Source organism: Temnothorax curvispinosus, unplaced genomic scaffold (genome assembly GCF_003070985.1).
Source record: "Temnothorax curvispinosus isolate PA1 unplaced genomic scaffold, ASM307098v1 QBEX01005075.1, whole genome shotgun sequence".
Lineage (NCBI taxonomy): Eukaryota > Metazoa > Arthropoda > Insecta > Hymenoptera > Formicidae > Temnothorax > Temnothorax curvispinosus.
Window position 1 is genome coordinate 1 of NW_020214855.1, and position 18,175 is coordinate 18,175.

An 18,175-nucleotide genomic window follows, 5' to 3' on the forward strand; every position below is an offset into this window, starting at 1 on the left:
CATTGACTAGATCTCTACGATCTCTCGCCTGACAGGCGTTTGCGGCGTTTTCCGCCCTATTTATACCCGAAAATGACCAGAATCTCCCGCGCGAGATTCCCGCCATTTCCTATGCGTCTTAAAGAGGGGAGGTTTTCTAGAAGCTTCTAGAATCTTCTAGAAGCGTAGTTTTGGGCCCCATCTGGCCCCCAGCCTTCCAACGGCCGTCCGATAACCGAAGGATAAAACAAACATTCGCGTTGACCTGAACGTTCGCTCGGGATTCCGTGCGTCGTCTAAAACGTTCGAAAATTCCAATGCGCGTCGTCAAAATTTTAATAGAAAATTTCCGTACGTATAAACAATTGCGACCTCTTTGTGCATCTGATCGTGGAGATGCTCGATTCTCGCTCGAGATGCGAGTTGGAAACGGCGATTAGCGGGACCACGAAATCTCCCTTCTACGGTGAACTGTTCAAGTTATCCATTGAGCTTATGAGCCTACTTAGAACGGTTTAGTCGTTATTGAGATCCGATGATCTCAGGTACTCGTAACTCTCCGGTTCGCATAAAGATTATACACAGTCTATCTCGCTGCACGTATACTTGGCGCGAGACTACCGTGATGTCTCTTGATCTCGCTAATTTATGAACAAAATTTATAAAAATATGCGATAATTGTGCACACTAATTTTTAATTTTTTAATAATGCGACAATTGCGAATTGTACAATATTTTGCGATATTTTTATTAATTACGTGCTTTATGATATTTTTCTATAATTTACAAACAATTTGTGGAATTTATGAAATAATTTTACAGTAAAATTTAATTGCTTGATATATTATATATTTATTTCAGGTGCAAAATACATGCAACATTTTAATATTCAGCATGTTTAGAAAGAAACAGTGCATTTAAGAATTATGTAATAGTAGTAAAGATGGTAGTGGGTGCATTTTTTCATAGGTAGAATGTTTAATAACAGTGCATTATTATGTGTCAACAATGGAAGTTGTCCCACCTGTAAAATTATTAATTTATCTGTATACAAACTTTAGAAATTATTATGTTATTATTAAGGTTATTTAGTGCAATGTTTAACGTTCAAAGATCTATTTATAACTTACATAACATTTTTTTCGTTTTTATTTAAAGACATTTTACTTATTTTCTTCCTAGGCCACCTACTGTGTCTTCTACGGCATCAGTTAACGGTTTGACTAACGTATCGGCTAACGTACCGACTAACTGCAAACATTCCAAAAATTTTCGTGTACATAAAAGTAATAATACTGAATAATTTATATTCAATTCTATTGGTACATATTCTATTATAAGTTTGATGTAATTTAAGGGTCCTGGATGGTCATCCGAGAACTCTGCGTTGACGGTGGCGACGTACCGTCGCGGCAGAAATTAGAACTCTCTCCAATGGAGAATTCTGTTCTTTGTGACATGTTGACAACCTATTTTGTCGTGCATGCTACTTCTTTATTATTCGCTCTGTGCTCTAACGTTTAACGTACTCGTGAAAATCGTAAAATTGATTGAAAAGTAAGATTTGCATGCGGGAGGAACGTTTTCACCTCCTTTCGATAGTCGTTAACAGTCGTTAAACGGCTGTTTTCCCGTATGTTTAGGCTTCGTTTTATGGCTGTTTGTTTATTGTCGAGGGAAAAGGATAGTTTTCGGTCAATTTCGGAAGTGTTCTGAAACGATCTATAGTGATGTTTTATTGAAATGTCTTTTTATTTGAAAATGGCATGCACAACAAAATTGGGTGTTTTCCTCGCCTCGATAGTAAGAATCCAATATGGCCGCGGTGACCGTTTAGGAGCCTTAAGTAGTATGATATAAATTAGACAGTTTTGTTCAGTTTCGTTAGTTCTTAGAAATCGTTCAGTTTTTGTTAGTTTTTAGTCTAAACTTATTTTTTATATGCAAATTGATACAATTCTATAATTATAAAAATTTGTTTGAACTTCTAAAGTTTTACAATATTGACTTTTATATCTATGTTAAAGAAATGGGTTTAGGATTTAATTATATATAATCTTCAAAAACAGTAGATAAATTTTTATTAAATAGATTGTGGATTTTGTATTTAATTTTGTGGTATAAACTAATTGTATAATAAGACATTCTCGTTTATGGGTGTTCCGAAATTTGAGGGTAATAAGATTGTAGCATAAAAGTTCGTGAAAAATTAAGTAATAAAAATGCATGCCATTTTTTTCATAAAGTAGTTTCTTAAAGATGGTTTAAGATGGTATTACCAATCATTCGCGCATTGGTTAAAAAGTGTGATCGTGCGGCAGTATGCGTACCAACAGCGGCAACGTTTGTTTGACGTGAAGTGTTTGACATCTAATACCACTGCACGACACACGACACACAGGTGACTTTTTATCCAATGCTTACGATTGGCGGGTTGCACCTTAAACTTTTATATTTAAAAAACTATTTTATGAAAAGAATGGTATTATGCACTTTTATTATTTAATTTTTTACGAATTTTTATGCGGCAATCTTATTACCTTCGAATTTCGGGACACCCTGTATATACTTTCTTATTTCTTTTTAGTATATTTTTGGTATTTTGATATTATAATTTACTTTGTGTAATTTATTTTTGTATTTAACACTTACCCCGCCGCCGCTGTTGTCTTGACGAACATTACGTGCGGCTTTTGTACCGTCAATCTAATTAAAAAGAAGGTAGAAGATTAAATTAATAAAAGTTTATTAATAACCAATTTAGTTGACAGTTTCATGCATAAAATTAATCAATGTTGTTAAACAAATAGTAAATTCTAATAAATAAATTAGTCGGATTTAACTGTTTTACTCTGCAGATCAAATGTCTGGAATCTTATATTATTTTAGAGTTACATTTTTTAATATTGGAATTTAATGTTTAATATGTGATAAACAATATTTAGAAGAATATTATTTTTGATACTAAATTATGTACAAATAGATATATTGTGACAGATATGTATATTGTATATGCAGAGGGTACACGTCGCTCGGAATTGAGCAATACGACTAATTATAAAAAAATGAATACATGTTTTTACACAATTGTACATTGCTATGAGATTCAGCTTTTTCAGAATTTTCTCAAGTTTTTTGTTTATGGAAAATATATCTATATACGAAGTCGGTGATTGATGTACGCCATTAAAGAAAAATCGAAAAATTCTTTACAATTTTTAAATATCTTTAACATTAAGCGAGATATTGCAAGTTAAAATTTTAATAATTTCTCAAATCAAGTACTTATAAATGAGATGCATATCTGCATATTCAACAAAATTATCGCAACACTCAATTTCCATCAAAATTTCGCATAACTTTAAATAAGCATATCTCCGCGAAAAATTGTCGTATTTGAAAAACTTTTTTTTTCATTCTAAAGAGTAAAGTTTGTAAATTAAGGAGCATTCGCTAGATTTTGGATTTATCCTCTCCTCTTCCAACCATCTTTTCAAAAGTAAGGACGTGTTTTGTCTCCAAAAAGTTGCATAATTTGACGCACTCTATATGGGATATAAATTTTTTTTTTGCAAATGTCATGATAGACCATCGTAAATATGGACTTTTCCTTGCAAATTAAAAGAATGAGGTTTGTACGATTTTTTTTCACGGAGTTACGATATATTAAAGTTACCTATGCATTTTTGTTTAGTTACCGCCTCCTCCCAACTTTTTTAAAGACTTGTGTATAGTTATTTGTTCCTACACTTTCAGGGCATTATTTTTTTCTTGATAGGACGATGCAATAATCAAAATTATTTGTAGTAATAAAAATTTTTAAACTATTATCATATATCAGTGTATACATACTGCTTTTCCGAATACGATTCCGATGACGGCCAACAATAAAAATAAGTACATCAACACCCGCATGATTGCTGTCTGGCAAGTACGATTTATACTTATAGGGTTTGAAAATACTCAGTTTCTGCGAAGTCCTTCGCCTTCAAGTAAAATCAACTGGAAGCAAATGAAGTAAGTGCGTCTGACTTATCGAGAACTCCCTTATAAAGCTATGCTGTATCTTATCGTTCCTTGAAAATTGTTTCAAAATTATAGTGCAAAATTACTGTTGTTAAACTTTTAAAAAAAGTCATTTTTGTTATCGTGAATACTAGGTATATATGACGTATGTGTGTGTGTGTGTGTGTATACGTCATTAAAAAATTTTAGAATTTTATTTTTTATTTTATTTTATTTCTATTATATATTAATAAAAAAATTTTGTATAGTGTTATTAATAATATGCTATTCAATTATTATTTACATGTTATCACAATAAAATGTTATTTAATATGTACGTGTGTGTTTCTTAAAAAGTGCCTACTAACGACAAAGCGTTATATTTCTTTTCAAATATTATATTTAGTCGAGAGATCATTCTTTTTTATAATGCTTAAGACTTCTGTCTACTCGCCGCTTCTATCCTTGCTTGATAATGTTAGAAATTGCATGCCAAAAATTCTTGCGCTTTTACGTTAAGATAAAAAGATATATCCATAAAACGCGCGCGCAATTGTAATTTCAGAACATTTGTAAAATATACCGAACACTTTTCTTTGGGTTTAATAATTAATCAATAAATAACTGTAAAATAATGAAAAATAAAAGAAGACATGTTAAGAAGATAGATTGCATGTCACGTTAAGTTTACGGTTATTTAGTGATTATTAAAACGTCCTTGTCCTTGCGCGACAATGCCAGCTTAACATCGATGTAATACGGAATTTATTACAACACAAATTTTCTGAGATTTTTGTTGTATCTCAGTAATTAAATTATTAATTCGTTGACTTAATCCCTATAAGTAAAAGTCAAGAGGCATTAAATCTTGGTGATTTCGGAGATCAGAAGACCGTTGTTGTTACCTATATTTCATGTTCCGTTTCAATATTTGTTATAACTTTGTAAGAAAGCATTTTTAGCCAAACTTCATATAACATTTTCTTATTATTATTACTTGTAGAATATGCTCCCGCAATGTGTCGGGTAAAACCCGGGACTCGTAGATAAGAAATGAGTCATGTTCAGAAAATTTTCGTAATTTAGCAAAAGCTATATTGCAACATTATACAGCAATTTTTTCAAAGCGATATAACTAAGGTCACATACTTCGCAATTTTTCTACGACGCAAATAGTTACGTTTTGTACGTATAATGATGCCTAAAATGCCGTGATAAGTACCTACTGCCCGACGACATAAACACAACCATGCAAATGTGTGAATTGGCACGTGCAGCGCCACTGTGTTGTATATATATTCCTAGTTCTCTCAAAAATTATTTTATCGCAGATTAGATGTGACGGATTAAAATGTCAAAAAGATAGGAGTGAAAAAGGATAAAATTAATTTTTTTCAAGCTATTTATATGCGGTTTATATCCACATATTATTTGCAGTATAGATATTATAAAAATAATTTATCTTAACTTTCTGTATTCTTGTATTTATGTGCCTATCTGTACATGTATGCGGATATACATGGCGTAAAGATGTTCTTCAGTCTTCACATTCCATATTCATAATTGTTATGTCCACAATGTATTACATACAGGATTTTACTTTTACCGTTTTATGATTCTGTCATTTTTCTCAGATATCTATTTATGTTAAACAATGTTCTTAATGATTACAAAACTATAGTCAATTTGTTAAATATAAGAATTATTTAATCCATTATGCGTGTGCTTTGGCGCGCGCGCGCGCACACACAACACACACACACACACACATAAGGTAAAGGTACCAATACCCGGACATGTACCTATATCCGGACACCTTTATTATTTATAAGTATAACGCGTATTAAAATCAAAGATAAAAGTATTTTTTCTTGTAGTTTGAAACTTAAGTTATAATATCCAAACGTTTATTTTCATAATTTTATGTTTTTTTAAAGGTATCCAGACACAGATACGTGTCCAGGTATTGGTACATTTCCTATGCTTAAGCGTCCGGGTATTGGTACCTTTACCTTATGTGTGTGTGTGTGTGTGTGTGTGTGTGTGTGTTGTGTGTGCGCGCGCGCGCACGATAAAGATAATTCAACTAATGATAACTCATCTCAGTGGGACCAAATAACGAGTATTAAAATTCTTATACATATATTTAAGATGTAGCTGTGAAAACGTTTAATGTTTTTCTATGATATAAATGTATTTTCTACAATTAAACAATTGCATATAAATATGAGATAAAGCTATTAATGACTACCAACTAGAGCAGACAATAACTATATACAAACATATAATACAATAAAACGTTTTTCTCCATACATACTTCTTTTTAAAATATTTTTTCTATTTTGATAATATATGTAAAATCTACTATTTTACTTAATTTATATTTATATTTATATTTACTCCTTAATTATTAGGTGTTTCGTGTTGTTTGTCGCTTGTATTCTCCATTTTAAGATGATAATTTATTTGAGATGGACATATCCGTGCCTTCCATTTGGAACAGTGCTTGTAATAACAAGTTAATTAAAGAGAAGGTAGAAAATAGAATTAAGAGAAGTTTATTAGTTGTCAATTTAGCTACCATCAGTATCATGCACAAATTTAATTCAGGTTGTTAAATACATATAAAATAGGTACGTCTTAAAAATTTTTCTTTTAGACATGCGTGCTTGGGTAGTAAATTTTCTAATAAACTTGCGTGATCTGACATTAGCGCTCTGTAGATTAAATATCTACAATTGTTTATATTTTTAGTATTATATTTTCCGTTGCTGTTAAAAGATTTTTAACTTGTTAGCATCTGAAAGTATTAAGTTTCTGCAAAACGGTATTTCTTCACTTCGAATAAGTAAATATTTCTTGAAAATGTTTCTTAAAAATTATACGATAAAGTTATTGCTGTTAAACGCTTAATAAAAGTCACTTTTTTATTGCTAATAAATACTTTTACATACGTACATTATACATATACCTACGTTATTTGAAAGTTTTAGAATTTGATTTTTTTTTATGAATGCAGAAAAACTTTTTAATGGTTTTTAAATGAGCAAACTTTTGTCCAATGTTTACACATATTTTCAATGTACATAAATTAATTAAGTATTTATAGGTATTGCTTTATGCTCATTATTGGAGCCCAACAATCCGTGCTTCTAATTCATGTTTGCGTTACTCCTTGTTATAGAGGTTATTGTTATTTTCTTTAACTGTTCACGAATAATGTTTCGTATATATTTTCTGTAATAATATGTAATAGATTTTATATTTTAAAAAATCTAAAATATTTAAAATAATATACACGTTACAAGTCTTTTTTTATCCAAAATCTACACCAAGCTAACGTTCTGTTCATAAAGATTAATGATAAAAAATGTACATACTTATACTTTTGTTTTTTTAATTATCTAATCATTCACTGAAAAAGAATTTTTTAGATCCAAGAAAATATTTATTTGATATAGTACTAATGACATATTTACTTAATATAATCACATATTTATTTAGAATTATATATATTTACTTAAATTAAGTAAAAATATCTAATTCTAAATAAATATATATTATATTAAGTAAATATGTCATTAGTATAATCGATTCAAAAATAATTGAGTTATTTTAAATAATTTCTAATTAATTTACGAGGGAACTGATAAATCGTTTAATTATATAAATTGAGCTATTTATTAGTCGCTACATTTTTCTGCATTTGCGCATTAATAATACTATTTCTAAGTATTTATAATAATGAATTTGAAATATTATACATTTTATTTTGTTAATGTTATTAAAGTTGTCTTTTATATGCATGCATGTATACATGAAAATAAAATTTTTTTCAATTGCGTATTTACATGTGAGCTTTCTTATATTCGCATAATATTAAGCTATGTGTATAGTAATAATTGCCACGTACATAGATAAGAAATGAGTCATGCTTGGAAAATTGCCGTAATTTAGTAGAAACTATTGCAACATGCGCTTATGTTAATTTTTGCAGAAATTGTACTGTAACGGTTTTTAAGATAATATAACTAAGGTCACGGTTGTATTACTTTAATAACCGTTTTGCAATATCCTGATAGCGCGTACGGTATCGCTGACCATTAGCATATTATAATAACAATGTCGATTATCGTAATAACATTGTTCTTGTCGAACTTGAACTGCAAGATAATGCGTGAAGTGCACGTGCAGTGCCATTGAATTGTGTACTTCTATTCTTTTATACATTACTTCAATACACAAAAATGTATAATAAAGAAAAAATATATATATACATGTATGTATAGTATATGTATATATACATATAAAAATTTGTTTCAACTTCTAAAGTTTTACGATATTGATTTTTATATTTAGGTATGTAAAGTTTAGTTAAAGAAATGGATAGGACATAAATATGTATAAATATCCAAAAACAGTATAAATTTTTATTTAATAAATCTTGGATTATCCTGTATTTAGTTTTGTAATATAAACTAATTGTATAATAAGACATTATCGTTTATATATACTTTCTTATGAGATGTATACACACACATATTATCGCTCCAAAAGGGACAAGTGAAATTATCTATCTTCTTATTTCGTTTTAGAATTTTGTTTGTATTTTGATAACAAATTTTAATTTACTTTGTTTAATTTAGTTTTGTATTTAACATTTACGTCGCCAGAATATTCCTCATTACATGCGGCTTTTGTACCGTCAATTTAAACCTTAAATGCCACATTTCTCAAGAATCTCGTAAATGACATGAGGGGTCTAAAAGACCCCAGCATGAAAAATATCTCCTTACTCATTGATTTTTTTATCTTCAGTTATGAAAACTTTTTTCAATGTTTTTCAAGGCTTAGAAAAGAGAATAAAATGCTTATATTGTTAAAATTTCAATTTCAACATACTATAAAAAATTAAGTAAACTGAGTACTGCTAAGTGTACACACGGGTAGGTCAATCACTCAACTATCATCAATAGGAGCATGAGCTCCATTTTTGGCAAGAACATTTGAAAACATTTTATTCTAAAGGGTCTGATGGGGTTCCGCTGGACCCCACGGGGCATTTAAGGGTTAATTAAAAAGAAAGTAAAAGACTAAATTAATAGAAGCTTATTATAATAGCTAATTTAGTTGCCAGTTTTATGCATAAAATCAATCGATGTTGTTAAACACATAGTAAATTCTAATAAATACATTTATTTTCCGGCTAATTAGCCGGATCTGACATTTTTGCTCTATAGATTAAATGTCTATAAAATCTATTACTGTTAAGAATTACATTTTTATTACAATTTAAGATTTTTTAATATGACAAACGTTATTTAGAAGAAAATTATTTTTGATACTTTATGTATAAACGGATATATTGTGACAGATATATGCAGAGGGTTGAGACAGATATATGTTCGGAATTGAGCAATATACGACTAATTGTATATAAGAAAAAAAAGATATGTATTGTATAATGTTATAAGATCATCTTTTTCATGTTTTTTTCAAGCTTTTTTTGTAATGGAATATATGTATACAGAATGTCTCATTTCAAATAAAGACCTCAAATATTTTTTTAACAATATGGCGTTTTATTTTAAAAAATCTTACTTGGGCCCTGCATAGACCCCGGATCCAAAATTTAATAAGATCGTCTGTTGATCCCTTTAAACCCTCCAAATCCCTTTTATCTTAAACATTTTTCTTTAAAATATATTGTTCAAGAGGTATTTGAGGTCGTTATTTAAAACGAAACACTTTGTATATGTTCTTACACTTTCAAGGACATCATTTTCCTCTGATAGGACGATGTAATGATAAAATTATTTGTAATAATAAAAATTTAAAACTGTTATTATATATCAGTGTATACATATTGCTTGTCCAAATACGCTTTCGATAACGGCCGACAACAAAAATACGTACAGGGCTCGCATGGTTGCAGTCTGTCAAGTGATCAATATGACTTAGGAAAATACTAAGTCTACTACTTTTGAATATACTAAGTTTTTGTGAAGTCCATCAATCCTTCAAGTAAAAGCAACTGGCAAATGAAGTAATTCTAAAGGAATATGTTGTTGTGCGTTTGACTTGTTGAGAACTTTCTTATAAAGGAGTGCTATCTTATATAACTCCTGTCTTATAGTATAAAATTACTGTCGTTAAACTTAAAAAAAAAAGTCATTTTTGTTATCTCCAATACATACATACGTATCCTCATACATACGTATATGTTATTGAGAAATTTTATAATTTTACTTTTATTGTATTTTAATAAAAAGTTTTTGTATAATATTAATAATATGCTATTTAATTATTATTTACATTTACATTACGATATTTACAATATGTTATTCGTAAAATGTTTAATTTACGTTTGATTAGTTATTTATTTAAATAATTACGTTAAATATATAGATATCTTTATATGTATATTGAGGAGAACGGGGCTCGGTGGCATTGCGTTCCGTTTATGTATTTATGGCGAAAGAAACAATGGAAAAGTTGTCATAAAATATCTCTTTTATGACATAGGTATTTTCTCCAAAGTTTTATTTAAATCAAATAATTATATTACAATAAATAAACAGAAAATTCTGATTCAAGAGATGGCAAGTAAATTTTCGAGCGTTTCAAAATATCGTATTAATGTTCTTCAGCTTGAGAAGGAAATCAAAGTGACGTATTATTACTTAAAAGAAAAGTTTCTATTACTATACGACATGTTATTTTGAGTAACAACGGTAATTTATTGTAATAAAATGACTAAAATCAAATGTATGTAGGGATGGAGTATGTTGACTTGTATTTTTGTACTCATAAATGTATATACTATGATATAATTTATTTCAATTGCGCATGTTTACACGTGAACTCTCTTATATTCGCCGCATAATATTAAACTATAATAATTGGACATATACATATACATATAATAGGTAAGAAATGAGTCATGTTCAGAAAATTTTCGTAATTTAGCAAAAGCTATATTGCAACATTGTACAGCAATTTTTTCAAAGCGATATAACTAAGGTCACATATTTCGCAACTGTCCTACGACGCAAACAGTTATCTATTCTACGTATAATAATGCCTAAAATGCCGCAATAAGATTGTACTGCCCGACATAAACACAGCCATGCAAATGTGTGAATTGGCACGTGCAGTACCACTGTGTTGTATATTCCTGTTCTTTAAAAATTTATTTTATCGCAGATTAGATGTGACGGACTAAACTGTCCAAGAAATAAGAATAATAGAATTAATTTTTTCCAAGCTATATGCGGTTTATATCCACATATTTTTTGCAGTATAGATATTGTAAAAGTAATTTATTTTAACTTTTTATGTAGGGGAAAGGGGGATAAGATGACAATGTGGATAAGATATATAACGAATTGCTAATTTTTCTAAAATTAATAACAGATAACGGCACGAGTTATTGTATCGTGTATTATATTTTATCCAAATCCAAGGGGGCGAAGTTTGATCATCATCCGCTTGTTAGGTGTTTTGTGTTGTTTATTACCTCTGAATTTTCCATTCAGTGAATATTTTCCACTCAGATGATAATTTATTTTAAGATGGATTTATCTGTACCTTCCATTTGGAACTGTGCTTATAATATTAAGTTAATTAAAGAGAAGGTAGAAAATTGTATTAATAAAAGTTTATTAGTTGTCAATTTATCAATATTATCCACAAATTTAATTGAGGTTGTTATAAATATAAATAGAAAACCTTTTTAGAGATTCGCGCAAACATCTAACTTTCTTAACCTTTCGAGGCCACATGGGATGGCAGCCACCAAAAATTCAGGAGCCGATATTTTTAAGATAGGCTTTATAATCAGTGTCCCTCCACCCAGGATCTCTATTATAGTTGGGTTCCTTTCTCGAAGATCCGTGCAGTAGAAAGGCTTTAAGCTATGTCAGTTACGTTTGGTAAACATTTGAAAATTATTATAGGGGTAGTGACCACCCCAGTGTGGCCTCGGTGTATATTTCTTATCGCGACGAAAAATTACAATATTTTTATTCATTGAGCACATTTCTTTGTTTCTGTATCATACATATTTTTTAACAACACCCTTAAGATGTTTCATCAATTTTTACGTGCATTAATTAGAATTATGAGACTTCAAATCAGTCTGGCGACAACCCCAGTGTGGCCGGAGCGTATTAAAAAAAGAGGTGTGGTCTCGAAGGGTTAAGCGCGATATACAGACTGGCTTTTATTGAGAGAAGAATGAACGCTAATTAAGAAACATATTTATTACTGTCTTCTTTCGTTTATGTCTTCTGTAATGATTTTACCTTTTGTTTTTTAATTGTCCTATTTAAATAAAATAACGCGCTTAATATGGCTAATAACCAGAATTTTATAGTAATTATATTTGTGACTATACAAACGCTGAACGACAATCGGAAATAATTTTTTCCATTCTTGGCAGCGCGTTGAAATATTCTTGAATTGTTTATCACAATGTTTTCGCTATTTATATTATTAAATAAAGGAATAATATGTATTTCGAATAGTTCGAACAAGTAATATAACATATAAGTTATACAACAATAAAATAAAATAAAAAATAATTAATGAATTTTTCCATATAAAACTTTATTAGTATATGCATCTTGTAAATAATTCGCAGACAAAGGAATACTGTAATATATACGCGATCGCCGGTTTGTATAATCTAATCACGTACAAGGAGCCAGATAATGGACATAATATGTGTATAGCATTCGTAAGTAGACAGAACAAACATCTTCTGCCATAAGGGGCTGAATACGCAATAAATGAGTTTGCTAAATATATTCGAAGGACTTCGTAGTCTTCGATCTTCCTATGTGCATTATTATGCAATAGTCGATTATATAGTCAATTGTAGTCAATAGTCAATTATAGTATTTTAAACGTGGGTTTATAAGTAGTAACGTGCGCTACGGTGAGAGGTCTTAGCCGACGTTGTTTTTCAGCAGTTGGTTAACAGCAGACAACGTTGAAATTGGGATCTAAAAATTAAATTAAAATCGACTCGTCAAAAGCTATATGTAATTTCTTACACAAGTCGCAACACTTGCGAGATATAAATGGGTTAAATGTCTATACAGAAGCGGAAGCATCGACTTACGTTAAAAATATCATCGAACAGGGATCCGCTGGTGTAAGTTTTTCCTGCGGCAACTACACCACCGTCTCCAACTGCGTTGAAGAAAAGTCCGCCGACTACGTCCGAAGGAGAGCTTTGACTATCAGCCGTTACTGTTGGAGCAACGTATACTGTTTTTCTAGGGACGGTCCAGAATCTTTTTCTAAAGTACCAACGTGGATACGCCGGTTTCGGAACGACTACACTCGGATTATTGTCTGGAAGAGAAAGGATTGCTCACGGAATATGTCAAGTGCAAGTGCAGAGAAGCGTAATAATGATTGCTCACCGACTGTTGCAACCGTGTCGACGGTAGCGGTGATTTGGCCTACGCCTTGTGCGGGTGCAGCTGCGGGTGCAGCCGGAACCACGACGGTTTTCACGGCTGGCGCAGCCGGAACCACGACAGTTTTCACGGCTGGCGCTGCCCCAAAGTAAACCGATTTGACCAGGTCCACTTCCGCTGCCGGTGGCATTACTGCGAATTGCACTGCACGTCGTGACTGTCGCAAAAAAGATTTTTCTAATACACAGTAAAAAACAAAACGTAATTTTAACATTTTTTACATGTCCCAGAAAGTCCACTCTAAATTTTAAGTTAAAATGACTCATTTATCATGTGTTAATTGACACTATACTTTACATTTATATTTGTTCTTTTGACTTTATTTTTCAAGTTATATTAACACATGATATTAATTATTTTACAGATTTTACTTAAATTATGTGTAATAAGAACATTTAATTTTAGTAAATTTAATTATTTTGTATGTCAAAGTTTACGATTATTTGAAAATTTACGTTTAACTTTTGTTTATGTGTTAAAATAACTTTAAGACGTGTTGATTTTTTAAAGTAGATGTGTTAAAAGAACCCAAAATAATATTTAATTTCTAAATGACATATATAAAGTGTTAAGTTATCACGTTTACATAAATGTAACACATGAAAATGTTAAGAAAAAAATTTACATTGAAATAATAATCAAATCTTGGTGTGACACAAGGAAATTTTAACATGTGGACCGCTATGTACACACGATTTTTTACTGTGTAGGTTCTCCTTTTTCAAATGTCCGATCAAAATGTTTGCTCGATATACAATCTACTTCTCACCTCCTTGTTTTGCGACTCGGCTTTCTCACCTGCGGTCGCGTCAGCTCGTAGCGTCGCGTCAGCTGCAATCACCTTCTGCGTTCGATAGATTTATTTTAAAGACGGTATCCCGCGAATATATTTGCAAAGATGATTGTGACGGGTTAAAATATATATCCCAAGAATCCGAAGATATAAACTTAAATTTGCTTATATGACTTATCAGAGCGTATAACTACTAAAACTACGACTACTCTACGGAAGATGCGTTAGAAGACTGTCAATGATCTTCCTCGCGTCTCTCAATTTCTCGTTTACGTATCGTATTTGAGACCTAGAAAATCAAAATGCTGTATCCCATATCGTAATACAGAATATAAATCTGAGCTATGAAATTGCGATCGAAACCTCTTTCTCCTTCTGCGCCCTCGAACGTATGATTTGTATGTTCGTGCGGCCCTTTGACGGCTTCGTTCCGATCGCAGCATCCGCGCTCGCTGACGTGGTTGCCGTTGTTCCGGTAGCAGCCGCCGCAGCTGCAGCACCCGCAGGCGGATTCAAACCAGCTTCGTTAGGCATGCTGCCACTTATAATCCCATTGAATCCAGGTTGGTCGAGTCCTCCGCCGAGAAACACGCCCGGTCCTGGACCGCCGCCTGGTGTTGCCCCTGCGTACAAGCCACCCGCAATCGGGTTCGCCGACCGTCCATTGCCACCCAGTCGTCCGCCGAGGCCAGCCGCCGCGTCTGGTCCTCCATTGCCGAGTCCAGCGCGAGCATAAAGACCGCCGCCTGAAGTAATTTTTGCTTCTATTTTTGTGGTCTTATTTGATGTTTGCTTAATATTTTTATTTTTTATGCGGAAGTACTGAAATTGTTGGATTGATGCTAAAGCTTTTGTTAAAGTTTTAGGATTTAAGTAAATATATATAGACAATTCTTGATTCTTTGAGAACATTTTGACAATATATATTTGTACCTTAGAGGTAAAGAATCGTACCTCTATGTTTTTGTCAAAATAGAGTTTAATACATTTTTCAATACAACAAGAGCTTAAATTGTATAATGGTAAAGTGTCTTATGTCTATTATTATCAGTTCCTAAGACAATGTTTAGAAAAACTTAATAAATCAAGTTGCTACTTTTATTTTATATCTAAAAAAAATATATCATTTTCCCACTTAAAATTTTAACCGTTGTTTTCTCTGAATCCATAATAAAGGGGATATGATTCTTTCTCTTTACTAAAGTACAGATATGTATATATCTTTCTTACTTTTGCGAATACTTACCAAGACTGCCCTCTTGCCCTAACTGACCGCCTAATCCCGCGCTAGCGTGTGCGCCCCATGGAGTTCCTGCACTCGCATGAAGTCCACCACCCATGCCTCGTAGAAGACCGCCGAGTCCAGCTTCAGCATGATATCCTCCAAAGTTTACTCGGATTCCTCCGTTAGTAAATTGGAGAAATGGAGGCTGCATAAAATAAAAGTCGAAAATTAAATTTATATATTTATCAAAACTGAAACTTGACATTAGCAAAAGCGAGATCACGTTACATAAATAGAATTAAGCTTCTTGCGAGTTCGCATGAGAGTTTCTTCAATCTTATCTCTGTTCTTGTACGTTCCATATCTAGATTAAAGGTGACAATGCAATTCCAGTTATATTCCCGTCTCTTCTCTACTGCAAGATATAAAAGCCTGACTCTTTCCGAGAGTGTGCACGCGAGTTTCATCAATTGCAGACGTTCCGGATAATTTCGAGACTAGTGACCGTGACCGTTGCGCGATTCAACAATTTCCCTTAATTATTATTATCTTTTTACGCTGGATATTGTGCAAACAGACTCCCGAAACTGATCCTACGCAAGTTTCGGCGGCCCCAAACGAAAATTTGCTGCCTCGACATTGAGATTCGTGAAGCGTACATTAACCGAATTTACATTCACTTTCGACGTTGTAAAGATTATTTCAAGGTGGGCGAGGTATGTTAAAAACGTATAATAACGCGCGATAACAAACGGATATCAGACTCCTTTCCGAGTAGCGTGGAATGTTTTTAATGCCTGTGGTGATATTATCAGACAAAAAATTATATTCTCAGCACGCTGAAGATTTATGATAAGCGAAATAATTATACTTGAACTCTGTACTTCCTTTACATTTATTCCCATATTGTTAGCGATGTAAACTACATATTACACAAAGCTTGCGGTCTGTATAAGTTATCTCGATTTTTGCCTTTCAATCTTATGAATAAAGAACGCAATTCTGTTTGCTTCCGTAGTATTTTTTACAAGTAGTTTTAATCGACTTGACGTATTCTTTTCGTTTTAATAACTAATTGCGATTGTTTTATAGGTTTTTGGGACAATGTTTCCGTTGTTGTATGGCAATCGGCTAATTAAACAACATAACAAATAAGTTTTATGCAATCTTTTTATCGTTTCCGCGATCCTTTCTCTCTACAAGAGAGTCCGATTATCTAACCAGCTTGAGGTGTAACGTTTCCCCTTGAAGGAACTGACTAACATGGAATCGGTTCTTCTGGAACAAGGCATCAATCCGTTTTTTTTGCAAGTGTAATAACTGTTCGTGATGACGTAAACGACACAGTGAATACGCAGAATCGAGATCACGCTTGCAATTATCGGTTCGTAATTATAATAAGTCGATTGATTCAGAATGTACCTAGTATTGATATGCGTCATGATATAGGTGTTTCGCACAAACATATGACATTGTAAAATTATCATTACTTTGCACTGAACACATGAAAATATTTATGTTAATTGAACATTGAGTAGATCGTTATTTATGATTTTTGAAATGTGGTGTTTCATCTCTTGTCCATTAATAACGCGTGCATATTTTACGTAATTGACTGGTTCGGATGCAGGGAATATATGCTCACATTTAGTTTCTCGTTTCATCATCAGTGGAAAGAAACGCGTAATAATGCCTTTCTCGTCCCATTCTATATGTTGCTCTAGCATTTTCGTAACACAGTTTTTCATATAATTTCGCAATCGTGAGCGCCAAATCGCACTTTGATTTAGCTCCTTGTACTGTTTTATTTTCAGACAAAGGTGATTTAACTTTAATTTAGCTTTATACTTTAACATAAGATAATATAAACTTATACATATATCTTAGTATAAGATAAACTTGATTTAGCGTTTCAATATAATATTTTTGTATAAGATGAATAATACGTTATTTTAATAAATAATAATATTTGTGCATTAACATTGTTAATAAATTATATTATAAGTTACTCTCTTCAATAGATGAGACTTTAATAGATGAGAAGTCAATTCTTATATATTAGAGAAAGTTAATAAACTACGTAAATGGTAACAACAACGATGTAACGGAACAAAAACGTTCTACTCACTGAATCGGGCTTTTCTTGAGCTGTATCATCCTTCTGTGGCATTCCATTTACCAAAGTTATAAAAATGATAAGTAAGTAGTTGGCTACCACACGGAACGACATCTTCAGGTTTACTGACGGAGGATCGAGACCGGTAGGTAGGTAGGCAGTGATTTCTCAGTCTCACCGGAGAATATTTCTTAGTCACCTGTTACTGGAAGGGATAAGCACGACGAGATCCGCATTCGTTCGGTGAACTGCGGATTCACATACGGTACAATAATATAAAAATGGCACAAAGTTCAAATAATTTATTCCGTTAACGTTTAAGATGACTAATGTAACGTGAACGTTCAAAATGAATAATGTAATGAGTTTTTTTATATAAGTAAATTAATTCAAGTTTGGAGGAAATAGTTGTTTGAACAAATATTCTTGTGTATCCAGGATAGAAGATATTGTTTGACATTAAAAGAGTATAGTTTTATTTCAAAATATTTTTTCTTTCTCGTCATTTTTACATTGAAACTTTCAGGCGTCCGCTTATCATTCAAGAATGTTTTAATTACGTTCTA

The 18,175-nt window shown here is 31.8% G+C and overlaps 1 protein-coding gene and 1 long non-coding RNA gene across 2 annotated transcripts; both read right to left on the minus strand.

Moving 5' to 3' along the window:
• Positions 1-806: 806 nt before the first annotated feature.
• LOC112454458 lies at positions 807-1,371 on the minus strand. The gene is made up of 2 exons (XR_003040726.1): positions 1,110-1,371; positions 807-1,003 (listed from the first exon to the last, which is right to left on the minus strand). It is a non-coding gene; the product is annotated as an uncharacterized LOC112454458 (long non-coding RNA).
• Positions 1,372-12,303: 10,932 nt separating this feature from the next.
• LOC112454441 (elastin-like) lies at positions 12,304-17,773 on the minus strand. The gene is made up of 7 exons (XM_025015830.1): positions 17,622-17,773; positions 15,515-15,698; positions 14,632-15,014; positions 14,245-14,319; positions 13,419-13,632; positions 13,112-13,347; positions 12,304-12,992 (listed from the first exon to the last, which is right to left on the minus strand). Exons 1-7 carry the CDS (start codon positions 17,721-17,723, stop codon positions 12,936-12,938), a joined length of 1,251 nt encoding a protein of 416 aa, XP_024871598.1. The 5' UTR covers positions 17,724-17,773; the 3' UTR covers positions 12,304-12,935.
• Positions 17,774-18,175: the final 402 nt, after the last annotated feature.

Bases quoted from the DNA above. Each gene is read 5' to 3' on its own strand.
- LOC112454441 (XM_025015830.1), bottom strand. From the start codon at position 17,723: ATGTCGTTCCGTGTGGTAGCCAACTACTTACTTATCATTTTTATAACT. The intron at 15,699-17,621 runs GTGAGTAGAACG...TATTTTATGCAG, and splicing joins CTCAAGAAAAGCCCGATTCA to CCTCCATTTCTCCAATTTAC. The intron at 13,348-13,418 runs GTGAGCAATCAT...TTTCTCTTCCAG, and splicing joins CGACACGGTTGCAACAGTCG to ACAATAATCCGAGTGTAGTC.